The sequence below is a fragment of the Dendropsophus ebraccatus genome, chromosome 14, assembly GCF_027789765.1.
Source record: "Dendropsophus ebraccatus isolate aDenEbr1 chromosome 14, aDenEbr1.pat, whole genome shotgun sequence".
Taxonomy (NCBI): domain Eukaryota; kingdom Metazoa; phylum Chordata; class Amphibia; order Anura; family Hylidae; genus Dendropsophus; species Dendropsophus ebraccatus.
This window is the reverse complement of record NC_091467.1, coordinates 68,647,461-68,660,329: the sequence shown is the minus strand read 5'-3', so window position 1 is coordinate 68,660,329 and position 12,869 is coordinate 68,647,461. Positions and strand designations below refer to the sequence as shown.

At 41.6% G+C, this 12,869-nt stretch overlaps 1 protein-coding gene across 1 annotated transcript; it reads right to left on the bottom strand.

Annotated features, from left to right (window-relative positions):
- Nucleotides 1–2,232: 2,232 nt before the first annotated feature.
- LOC138772921 (dentin sialophosphoprotein-like) lies at nt 2,233–10,873 on the bottom strand. The gene is made up of 6 exons (XM_069953707.1): nt 10,764–10,873; nt 9,816–9,847; nt 7,583–8,866; nt 7,217–7,276; nt 6,056–6,177; nt 2,233–2,389 (listed from the first exon to the last, which is right to left on the bottom strand). Exons 1-5 carry the CDS (start codon nt 10,810–10,812, stop codon nt 6,073–6,075), a joined length of 1,530 nt encoding a protein of 509 aa, XP_069809808.1. The 5' UTR covers nt 10,813–10,873; the 3' UTR covers nt 2,233–2,389; nt 6,056–6,072.
- Nucleotides 10,874–12,869: the final 1,996 nt, after the last annotated feature.

Genomic DNA, 12,869 nt, shown 5'->3' with positions numbered 1-12,869 from the left:
AGCTGCAGGCGTCCGGGGTATGGAAAAAAGAGATAGGGTAGAGTGGCGCTGTGCCCAGAAAATCACACCTCTCTCACCCCTCTGGCCGCGCTTGTATCCTACCGGTATTACTATACCTCCTTCTCTGCCTCTCAGATCTCGCTGCTGATGATGTTTTTTATACATTTTTATTTGGTGTACACTGGAAGTAGTAGTGGTAGTCTTATATGGTGAGTATATCCCAAAAGTTGGGGGTTATCTAATACACCCAGTCATCTTATACACCGGAAAATATGGTAGAGTGGCGCTGTGCCCAGCAATTCATCACACACCGTACGACAGCACTTGGAGCTTTTTCACCAGTACACCGGGATCTCTATCAGGCATCAGCAGAGCAAGGGTTACTCCTGTCCGCTGCAGAGATGCGGAGTACAGGAGCGACGGTGAGAGCAACAGTTTGACAGTTTAGTATAATATTAGATTTACATTTAAAGGGGTAGTTCACCAGAAAATGATTTCTTTCAAATCAACTGATGCCAAAAAAGTGCCTGAGATTTGTAATTTACTTCTATTAAAAAATCCCACATCGTCCAGTACTTACCAGCTGCTGTATGTCTTGCAGGAAGTGGTATTCTTTCCAGTCTGGAGAGCAGGAGATGTTTTTGCTCCTGCTCTTGACAGTTTCTGACACTGGCAGAGGTGGCAGCAGAGAGCACTCCGTCAGACTGGAAAGAATACACCACATCCTGGAGGACATACAGCAGCTGATAAATACTTGAAGACTTGAGATTTTTTTATAAGAAGTAAATTACAAATTTCACTTTCTGGCACAAATTGATTTGAAAGAAAATATTTTTTGGTGAACGTACGCACCCGGTGACCCAAATTGTGCAAGCACCATGGGGCAGAGAGGCTGTGCAGGCCCTGCGGCGCATGCACGATTTGGGTCACTAGTAATGCACACCCAAAAGATCTGTGGCGCAGGTGCGAACTAGCAATTTGGCGAGTGCGGCTGACTAACGGGCTAATGGGGGCAATGAAAAGTAGGGGCACCCCTGGGAAGCACCATTGGCAACAGGCTTCCTTCTCTGGAGGGATATCTGGCTATTCCTGTGTTTTGAGACTCGCAACTGAGGCTGACCCCTTTTTTTGCATATTTAAATTCATAGGGGGCAATGTACCAATGGAGACTCTTGAGTTCCCTGAGCTCAGTGGCTGTTGTGTTTTGTTGGTTTACTGTTCATTGTCCCTGTTAGCCAGAATCCTGTGCCACACTGATGAGGGGCAATATCCTAAAACAGCTGTCTGTGGATGGATACCTGGCTTTGGTAAACCCTTGTCATGTTGCAATACTCGCAACTGAGCAAAAGGGGCCACCCTGGTATTTCCCTATTTGTGTCCCAATACTCGCAACCGAGTGGGATTTAAGGGGCTACGTATCAGGGTGGTTTGGTGATCTCCCCACTGGGAGGCGCTCCTTGGCAATAGGCTCTCCTCCCCTGGAGAGATATCTGGCCTATTTTTTGAGACTTGCAACTGAGGCTCCATGGACCCATTTTTTGCATATTTTAATTTATAGGGGGAATTGTATCAACGAAGTACTTCTTTTGGAGTTTTTTTTTCCACTGATCTCCCTGAGCTCAGTGATTATTGTGTTTCATAGGGATCCTGACAAGCCAACTATTCAAGCTACCAAATTATTTCCTTGTGTACAAGGAAACAGTGTTTTCTCTGTACTGCCTCTTTAAGTAAACCTTTAAGGGAAACTATCAGCAGGTTAGACGAATCTAGCCCTGAATTGTACAGGAGACGCCGAGGAGGAAGGTATGTCTCTTACCTTCATCCTCGGCGCTGTGGACCGTGGAGCAAGCTACTAACTGCACCGGAACGGCGATGAGGAGGAAGGTAAGATACATACCTTCCTCCTCGGCGTCTCCTGTGCAATAGGGACATATCAGCAGGTTGGATACGTCTTACCTGCTGATAGTTTCCCTTTAAATAAAAGTGTTATCCTGTTGGGGGCATATATCACTCCAAACCCAGTGGCAAGTGCTGCAGCGATACCGCAACACATAGCGCTTGCAACTAACATCTAGAACTCTTGGGTCACCACAGACCTTTAGAGAGATGGCACTGTTTCTGAAAGAGAACTGTCCCTGCCTTTTCTGTCTCACAGTTTTTTAGATGATGGGTACACGATAACCATAGACACTCATGTAAGACCTTCTATCAGAGTGACCACAGAACACAATGTGCTGATCTCTTCTACTTTATTGGTTGTGAGACATGGAGGGAAGGGAAATCATGGAGAGCGAATATGATGGGTCAGGAGAGAAGAGGAAACAAATCATCAGGGGGGAAATCCATCCTGAGGACTCGGCCTGTCCTGGTCAGGAAGCCATTGTGTGGCCTGGAAGACAAAAAAAAAAGGTCAGAAGGGTCTCATTTATTTTCTATGGAAATAATTTTGGGGGTGGTCACCTTATGGGTTTGGTTTAGGGGTGTGGTCCCTATGTGGGTGTGGTTTATGGGTGTGGTCATGTTCGGGGTGTGGTTTATGGGTGTGGTCATGTTCGGGGTGTGGTTTATGGGTGTAGCCACGTTGTGGGTAAGCTTTTAAGAATTTATTTTTGGGATGATTTTAAGTCCTGATTATTACCCCAGGGCTACGCTGAAATTTTTATGTAGCTATTAATTAGAATTAGAAAAGTGACCGCCGCAGTCCACAAGATTACTTACTACAGCTTAAAGGAGTTATCCAAACTTACAAAAACATGTCTGCCTTATTCCAGAAACAGCACCTCTCTCAGTTAGGGTATGCTATGGTAGCTCAGTTCCATTAAAGGAGTTATCCAGTGCTACAAAACATGGCCACTTTCTACCAGAGACAGCAACACTCTTGTCTTCAGGTCAGGTGTGGTTGGTAAGTAAGCTCCATTCACTTTAATGGAACTGAATGCAAAAACCTGTACTGGAGGCAAAAGTGGTGCTGTCTCTGGAAGAAAGCAACCATGTTTTTTTTAGTGCTGAATAACACCTTTAAAGCGACTGTGTATCCACAATTCCCCCCCCCCCCAACCCCAAAACAGCTTGTACTGTCAGATAGCTGTGGTGCCATGTCCCCTTTAATGTATTCCTCTGGAGATAAAAGAACTCAATGTAGCCATAACCTTAAAAGTATCTATTCCTATGGCAGTAGGGCTACCTATTTTACAGATTGCGAGGGGTTCCATTGGTTGGACACCTCTGAGCCAACACTTACACCTTATGTTTTGGATAGAGAATAAGTATTTTCACTTGGAATATCCAAACGTATGCTCAATTCTTCAAGTAATTCATACAGGGCCGGCGTCAGCACCCGGCTAACTAGGGCAAATGCCGGGGCCCACAGCTCCTCTAGGGGCCCACTCCCGTTTGTTACTACATTTTTTTGTTAGTAAAAAAGAAAAAAAAGTGTAGTAACAGAGAGGACTGGGCCCCTAGAGGCCGCATGTGACAGTTAGGGGCCACGCCGATACATACTGGGGTCCCCGGGCACCTGTCTTCCTTCACAAATCTTCCCTACAGCCGAGTAGGAAAGGACCTTTGAGTGTAAAGGACCTTTGATGATGTCACGGGTCATGTGATCGGACACCTGACCTGATAGAGGGCAGCACGGTAGGCTCTGCAAACTAACTGTATGTGCTGGTTTCTAGTTGTTTTGTGTATAGAGGTCCTGCTGTAATATATATATATATATCTATTACAGCAGGATATATATATATGTTACAGCAGGACCTCTATACACAAAACAACTAGATATCTGTATCTATCTTTCTCCTATCTATCAGCTATCTATCTATCTCTCTATCTCCTATCTATCTATCTCTCTATCTCCTATCTATCTATCTATCTATCTATCTATCTATCTATCTATCTATCTATTATCTATCTCCTATCTATCTATCTATCTAGCTAGCTATCTATCAGCTATCTATCTATCTATCTATCTATCTATCTATCTATCTATCTCCTATCTATCTATCTATTATCTATTGATCTTCTATCTATCTATCTATCTATCTATCTATCTATCTATCTCCTATCTATCTATCTACTATCTCTCTCTGTCTCTCTGTCTCTATCATATGAACATGGTGAGACATCTAGTTCTCCTATATACAGGTCCTGCAGTGATGTTCAGTGTGTGTATATATATACACACACACACTGTATATCACTGCAGGACCTGTATATAGGAGAACTAGGGGTCTCACCATGTTTATATATATATATCATGCTGGTGCTGCTAGTTCTCCTGTATACAGCTCCTGCTCTGTGTGTGTGCGCATGTATATATATATATATATATATATATATATATATATATATATATATATATACACACACACACACAGCAGGAGCTGCATACAGGAGAGATCAGGAGATACAGGAGGAGAAAGATATGCAGCAGCCGTATGTTTCTTTTGCTGCAAATCTTTCCTCACCTGTCTCTCCATGATTTGCTCTTTAAAGGGGCCCGCCGAGGCTCTGTCGCCCGAGGGCCACAATAAGCTGGAGCCGGCCCTGAATTCATATATAGTATACAAATCATGGGGATAGTAATGGGAGATGTACATAACATGACATCACAAGAAAATAGGAGGCACAAGATGCAGACCCCATGGAAGTGGTGAGGTAATATTTGTGGAAGGAAACTGAAACGTTCTTCTAATTCTCTACAATCCCTTTATTAGAGGCCAATAATATGCTTTGTTGTGGAGTACAAGGGTAGTCAACAAATTTGGATCAATGACTATAATAATAATGACCTGGGAACAGAGGTGAATACATCTACAGTAGCTTCCACCAATTGTGAATCTAACAGATCAGCTAACAATTAGTTTACGCCCCTATTACACGGGGTGATGGAGAGGAGCCAACGAGTGTTGACAGCCCTAGTTTGCGGGTGACTACAGGGGATGATTACTCCATTGTCCGGGCAGCCCATAGCAGATAGCCACAGTCTGCTGCCGCTCCTCCTATTCCACGGAGCGATGGCAGCAGATCTCTGCTATCATGGTCACTTGAAAGACATCATGTCGACTGATCGTTGCCTTCTATTACACAAGACGATTATCAGCCGTAGAGGCCAATATCGGCCGAAGATGGACGATAATTGTCTCGTGTAATAGGGCCTTTAGTCTGGCCAAGCTAGTAATGCCTTCACAGTGCTCCGATTGCCCAAGTCCCAGGAGATCTAAGACTGTCATACTGAGCCATTCCGACGAAGCACCATTAAAGCAGAACTACCAACAGATTTGGATTCGGCCTAACTTATTGTAATTGTGTTCACCTCTAATTATTATCTGATTGTTTATGCGGCTTTTCCATCTATAATATCCAGGGTATCCATGTCCCGACCCGGCTGATAGACTGGTTGCTTAGTCAGTCAGTGACTAGGGTGGGACGCCGCTTCAGTCACTGATTGAGTCCATCAGCCGGAACAGGCATTTCCTCCCGAGTTGTGTCGTCATCACAACTTGGGGGAAAATTACTTCCAGCCGCTCACCACGCTCACGGGGAGAGGTAAGTTCCTACTTGTAATCAATTTTCCCCCTTCCCCAAGTACGCTGCCGGCTTTTAGAAATCACCTGACTTCTCCTTTAAAGGGGTTCTCCATTCAAAAGCAGAGTCTGCTCCTGGGCTAGAATTTATATGAAAATAATATTCATCCTATACTCACCTCCTCCTTTTTTCCCACAACTGCAGGACCTGTGCTCCTAATTCTCCATAGGTCTGAACTTCCTGGTTGTGTGCTGTCCAGTCCCCACAAGACTCGCCCACTCAACCAATCTGTGACCACGGAGGTATCTCTCCTCAGACAATGATTGGCAGAGGGGGCAGGTCCTGTAGGGAAGAAGCTGAGATTAGTAGAGCTGCCGGGGACCAGAGGAGGTGAGTATAGTGTGTTTATTTTTTATACAACTTCAAGCCCAGGAATAAATTTTGCTTTTGCCCAGACAACCCCATTAATATTGGACACTTTACTTTCTAATTATCATGTCATAATTTATCACATAAATTTAGATTTTACCTGCATAGAGAGGGAGATCAAACGATCTTAAGCCAGGGAAAGAGCTTGAAAGGGCCTCTATTTGGATGGCTCCCTTTACCTTTGCCACCAAGATTTGTAGATGGCTTAGAAATGGTATCAGCCTATACTTACAGAAACAAGATATTAGTTACTATCATCATCACTAATGTAACTTTTGATTACAAAGAATATTTTCCCATAAAATTACCAATTTTAAAATTCTATCCTGTATATGACCTTAGACTTTTCACCTGCCCCTCATCCGCCCCACACTAGCTTCCCTTCCCCCATCCCTTCTCCTCTAGAAACATTGCTGTACAGCCTCTCTGGGGGGCTGGCCCAGTGACAAGGGGGCTGCACAAGCAGTGACGATGACGCTGATTTGCACAGGCACATCCTGTTTAATTACCCCAGGTAAAACACTGTGTTTCTGGAATTATCACTCGTTACTCCAGCCCGCTCTGTAGCACCAGTCCCAAGTTTCTCTGTTTGTTGAGAGGCTACAATGCAACTGGTTGGCTGCCAATAGATTCGCTAATAAATCATTACTCAGTTGCAATGTCCGCTGCAAGGTACAAGTACTCAGAAGAAATTGTAGCTTAGGCAGCTACTTGGTTCCTAGACCTGACTTGAAGCCTTGGAAGGTCCTAAGAGGAAGCTATTGGGTACAGATACATATTCTCCCTACAGACACTTATACTCCACTTCCTGCTTTTCTTCCCTTTCGCCCCAGGATTGGACAAGGATAAATGACCACAATATAACGGGAGAAGCTATTCAGCATAAAGTAAATCAACGGTTTTAGGCCTAACTATGCAAGGAGGCTCTACTCCCCTACTGCTAAGCAGGGCACAGAGCAAGGTCCTTTCCTTTTCCAAGAATTTGCACCACTCTCTCTTTAAACTCACCAAACTTGGTAAGAGCACAGTTTCAATATATAAACAATCAAAAAAAATCTTAAATTACTCAAACGGTAAGGCATCACTTGTGCAACACCCAACTAACAGGCAGGGATCCCATTGGATCACTGCACTAACTCAATAATATGCAGCATAAAGTGAAGCTGGATCATCCCCATACCATTATCTGGGTGCACAAACAGTACAACCCCAAATATTGCAAAGGTTTACAAAATCACGTCTACTTTCTCCAAATACTTACCGAAACAGCTTTAACAGGTTCAACATCTTTCTTATTGGAAGGTGCAGGGGCTTCTCCACTCTGTGAATATGTAAAGAAGATATTGAATACCAACATCAGCACTTCTAAAACTTTTGGTTACAAAGAACATTTTCCAATAAAATGTAAATAATGTAAATGTAAATAACCAAAACGTCCCAATTCTATTGTGGGGAAACTTGACGACATTCAATATTGCAATAAAAAATACAATAGATGTAACAGAGTGGATGTTATTATCTTGTATAACCTGTGCTTACACCACAATACCATGAAATGCAATGTAATGTGCACAACACAATCCCAAGAAGTCTACCATAGTTTGTATCCCAAAGCATCATTCCCTACCGTTACATGTGGAGCATCTTCAGGAGAAGAAAGTTCTTCATTTTTAGATTGGTCAGGGCTCGTTTCATCTTTAGATTGCTCAGGACTGGCTTCCTCTTTAGGTTGTTTAGAACTGGTTTCATCATTAGATTGGACAGGGCTGGTTTCATCTTTAGATTGCTCAGGACTGGTTTCATCTTTAGATTGCTCAGGACTGGTTTCATCTTTAGATTGGTCGGGATTGGATTCATCTTTAGATTGGTCAGGGTTGGTTTCATCTTTAGATTGGTCAGGACTGGTTTCATCATTAGATTGGACAGGGCTGGTTTCATCTTTAGATTGGTCAGGATTGGATTCATCTTTAGATTGCTCAGGACTGGTTTCATCTTTAGATTGCTCAGGACTGGTTTCATCTTTAGATTGGTCAGGACTGGTTTCATCTTTAGATTGGTCAAGACTGGATTCATCTTTAGATTGGTCAAGACTGGATTCATCTTTAGATTGGTCAAGACTGGATTCTTCATTAGATTGGTCAAGACTGGATTCATCTTTAGATTGGTCAGTACTGGTTTCATCTTTAGATTGGTCGGGAATGGTTTCATCTTTAGATTGGTCAGGATTGGATTCATCTTTAGATTGGTCAGGATTGGATTCATCTTTAGATTGGTCAGGATTGGATTCATCTTTAGATTGGTCGGGAATGGTTTCATCTTTAGATTGGTCAGGATTGGATTCATCTTTAGATTGGTCAGGGTTGGTTACATCTTTAGATTGGTCAGGATTGGTTTCATCTTTAGATTGGTCAGGATTGGATTCATCTTTAGATTGGTCAGGATTGGATTCATCTTTAGATTGGTCGGGAATGGTTTCATCTTTAGATTGGTCGGGATTGGATTCATCTTTAGATTGGTCAGGGTTGGTTTCATCTTTAGATTGGTCAGGCTTGGTTTCATCTTTAGATTGGTCAGGATTGGATTCATCTTTAGATTGGTCAGGATTGGATTCATCTTTAGATTGGTCAGGATTGGTTTCATCTTTAGATTGGTCAGGATTGGATTCATCTTTAGATTGGTCAGGGTTGGTTTCATCTTTAGATTGGTCAGGATTGGATTCATCTTTAGATTGTTCAGTACTGGTTTCATCATTAGATTGTTCAGTACTGGTTTCATCATTAGATTGTTCAGTACTGGTTTCATCATTAGATTGGTCAGTACTGGTTTCACTATTAGATTGGTCAAGGCCGGTTTCCTTTTTGGTTTGGTCAGGACTGGTTTCCTCTTTGGATTGGTCTGGAACGGTTTCAGCCTATGGATATAAATATGTAAATACATGTGATACACAAAATACACAAAACAATATAACCTCTAGAACTTTTGGTTACAAAAAAACATTTCCTAATAAAAAAAAAAAAGCATTGAGTTGTAAAGGATTGTAAAAAATTTGTCAAAACTTGCATTGTAAAAACTTGACTGAAAACAAAAGCACTATTGCCTACCAACCAATCCATAAGGTCATACTGCAAAGATAACTCAGCTGAACCCTACAGTAGGATCCATAAGGGCATCTTTGGGGTAACAGAGGGATCCACTTAGGTGCTGGGGTTACCATTGATGGGGGATCTAAGAGGTTAAACTCTTATGATCAATGTACCCTTTGATCCTGGTAGTTGCATTGGGATCTAGGCTGTGTTTCACATGGAAAGACCACCATACCTCTCTATGGGTTAGCTCCAATATTGTAGCTTAGCTTTCTTGAAGTAAATCGGACTGAACTTTAATACTGCACACAACCTGTAAGTTTTTCTAACCATGGACCTGTCATCACTTTCATGCTGCCCGAACCACAAGTCATTGGGACTGTCGCTGGCAGGGTCTCCCCACCCATCTGGCCATGATTTATAGGAATCTTCTAACATGCAAACATAAAGCTATCCATCAATCAAGGCTGCTATTGGGAGAAGCTGCCGGGGATCATTTTAATGATTCCTGGTTCAGACAGCATGAAAGTGATGACAGGTTCCCTTTAAGTCAAAGTCCATAACATATTCCCTCATCTACTTTGTGGCACTTCTAATGCTGGCTATTCTTATATGGCGGAGTGGACTCAATCTCCAGGTAAATGCTACCACTGCACCCTCTTTAGCTGTATAGTTATTGTATAAATTCTGCTTTGCTTCCAGTGCTTTCCACAATGTTAAGGCAGATCTCACCACCCCTATGTACAGTATGGATATATATCACAGCCTTAAACTTACAGACTCTTCATTGGACTTCTCCTGAGCAGCAACTGTAAAATAGTAAATATAATGTCATTGGGGCCATGATATCATATGTATAATACTGACACTGAATCATAAAGTCACATATCTCTTTTGGAAAGTTACATGGATTATTCCCTGAAGTAGTCAGTAAACTTTCTTATAGTTCCACAATGGCAAATACACCTAGATATCTAGCTATATAGCAGCAAGGAACATATAACTGGATCTAGAGCCAATGGAAACTGAGTGAGCGGTAATGTCAGTAAGTATGGTGGCCCAAGGCAGTGAAGATGGTAATGTTGGCCTCTAAGGTGTTCTAGGGCAGTGAAGAAGTTAATGTTGGCCTCTATGGTGGTCTGGGGCAGTCGAGATGTTAATGCTGGCCTCTATGGTGGTCTGGGGCAGTGGAGATGGAAATGGCGGCCACTATAGTGGTCTAGGGCAGTGGAGATGTTAATGTTGGCCTCTATGGTAGTCTAGGGCAGCGAAGACTTTAATGTTGGCCTTTATGGTGGTCTAGGGCAGTGAAGATGTTAATGTTGGCATCTATGATGGTCTAGGAGATGTTAATGTCAGCCTGTATGGTGGTCTAAGAGCAGTGGAGATGTTAATGTTTGAGTCTATGGTGGTCTAGGGAAGTGAAGATGTTAATGCTGGCCTCTATGGGGGTCTAGGGCAGTGAAGACATTAATGTTGGCCTCTATGAGGGTCTAGGGCAGTGAAGATGTTATTGTTGGCCTCTATGGATGTCTAGGGTAGTGAAGATGTTAATGTTTGAGTCTGGTGGTCTGGGGAAGTAAAGGGATTACTACTAATAAGAAAGCAAAATTTGCCTATAGATACAGATACATGGACATATAGCTGGGTTATCCTAGAGCCTAAGAAGGCCACGTCATTGGCAAAGTAGTTGAAGGGGCTCTCAACAATAATGTAGACACTTACCGAAGAAGCTGGCAAAAACCACCAGGAGGAGAATGGTGACTGACTTCATGGTGGAGATGACTGGAATTAAGTATTTGCCTTAATCTCAGCTGCACATACCCATCTCCGGGTGATGCTGCCATATATATAATACCAGACTACAGCCGGAGGGGGGGGGACTTCATCTGTTCTTGTTTGGGACTTGGCAAAGAATAAAGTTCTCCAGGATCGTAAAACTTACAGCACAAACTTTATTGGATATTATCGGATTATTTCAATCTCTTAGGACAATATTCCCCAGATGGTGTTTACTCTGCACATCTCCACAGAATTCTCTCTATAATAATTCTATTATTAATTGGATTTAAAGGAATATTCCCACCTTGGCCCTCTATTTACAGGGTGACACCATAAGTTTCTATACACTTGGGTCAGTAAAACTTCTATTTCTCCCCTGCACAGATTCCATCCCAACAATATATAATTTTAGCGCACTGTTTCACATTCTATTTTGTACATGAGATGAGCAGATTTTCCAGAAGATTTTTGTAGATCGATCATTCAGTTTTGTTTGCTTGTTTTATAATTTGTTAAATTGAAAGTTTACAGTGTGATGTCATTGGAGACCATAAGACCTACTTGACTTTTTGCTTAAAGCTGGGTTCACACTGCGTTTTCCTATCCGTTCAATGTATCCGTTTTTTATTTGTTACTTTTAATGGACAGAAAAACATAGTCAATGCTATTTTTTGTGCACGTTAAAAAAAAAACAGGTCCGTTTTTTTTTGTTTTTTTTTAAATAATGGAAGTCTATGGAAAAACGGATCAAAATGGATGGCACACAATTGCATCAGTTTTTGCATCTATTTTTTCCAGTGTTAAACTAGCCTAATACTGTGGGGAAATTATTTTAACGACAGGCCAAGACATTAAAAAATTCCATAAATTCCATCCTAAAAATATAAAATTTTAGCACATTGTTTCAGATTCTATTTTGTACCTGACATAAGTGAATTTTCCAGCAAATTTTTGAAGATCGATCAATCAGGTTTTTTTTAATTTTTTAAATTGAAAGTCAAGTCAGTCAGGAGTTTACAGTGTGATGTCATTTTAGAAGACCTGTCATAGGCTTTCAAACTTTTTGCTTATAGCCATGGGGAAAAATTTTAATAAAAATGAGCCAAGATATTAAAAAAAAAATTGCAGTTTTGTCAGGTTCTTCAGAATGTCTAGGCTGGGTTCACACTACGTAAAAAAACACGGCCGTATTTTTAAAAAACGGCCGTTATTTCACAATTAACAACCGTTGTTTATGCAATTACGGCCTTATGGTTTTTATGAAATACGGCCATGTTTTTTACATAGAGTGAACCCAGTCCTAAACTGTATGATGGACTTCCGACTTTTTATCCCAACAGATGATGCCCATGGAGAGGTTTTGGAGAATTGGATATTTGCTGGCTGACCCTTTTGTTGCCCTCTCCATATACAACGCATGAATTTCAGTCATGCTGAGTGACCAAGTGTATGTAGGAGAGATGTCTGTCGACCTAAGGAACGCCCAGTTGACAGTTATCGCATTGTATGGCCACCTTTAACCTTAGAATCAGTAATATTCTCAACAGAAATTAGAGTGTTTTATAAAGAGCGCATCCAGACATCAGTTCCTTTTACTCACCAGCGACATTGGCCTACAGCGGGTCCTGTAATCAATAAGACCTTAGTCACATGTAGTCAGCAAAATTACTAATATGTCTGCCACTTTGGAAAATTTTGGATAATCGATTGAAAGATCATTTGTACAATAAAGTTTAAAATTATTTTTTGGGGGAAAAATATTTATAGAGAATTCCCTGAACATTCCCAGAAAGATTGCATGTCCTTCAAGTAATGATCTTCTATGGTCAGTTTGAACTTTGACGTCCAAATTCAGTATGGACGATCAATAGACAATTTTTTGTTCAACTGTTGTTCAACCATGAATCTATGTCTATCTAATGTGTATGACAACTAGAGCCAGACAGAGTGTATCCCTTTAACTGCAAACATTAATAACTATGGGTTCAGAGTGCAGTTTCTATCATCTTTGATCTAATTCATTAGACCCCCATTAATGGGTTCCAGAGA

What these genes read in the sequence shown, in the direction of transcription:
- LOC138772921 (XM_069953707.1), bottom strand. Translation starts at nt 10,812, where the DNA reads ATGAAGTCAGTCACCATTCTCCTCCTGGTGGTTTTTGCCAGCTTCTTC. An exon ending in GGTTTTTGCCAGCTTCTTCG is followed by an intron (nt 9,848 to 10,763) that starts GTAAGTGTCTAC and finishes ACTATTTTACAG; the next exon opens with TTGCTGCTCAGGAGAAGTCC. An exon ending in AACCTGTTAAAGCTGTTTCG is followed by an intron (nt 6,178 to 7,216) that starts GTAAGTATTTGG and finishes CTGTAAGTATAG; the next exon opens with GCTGATACCATTTCTAAGCC.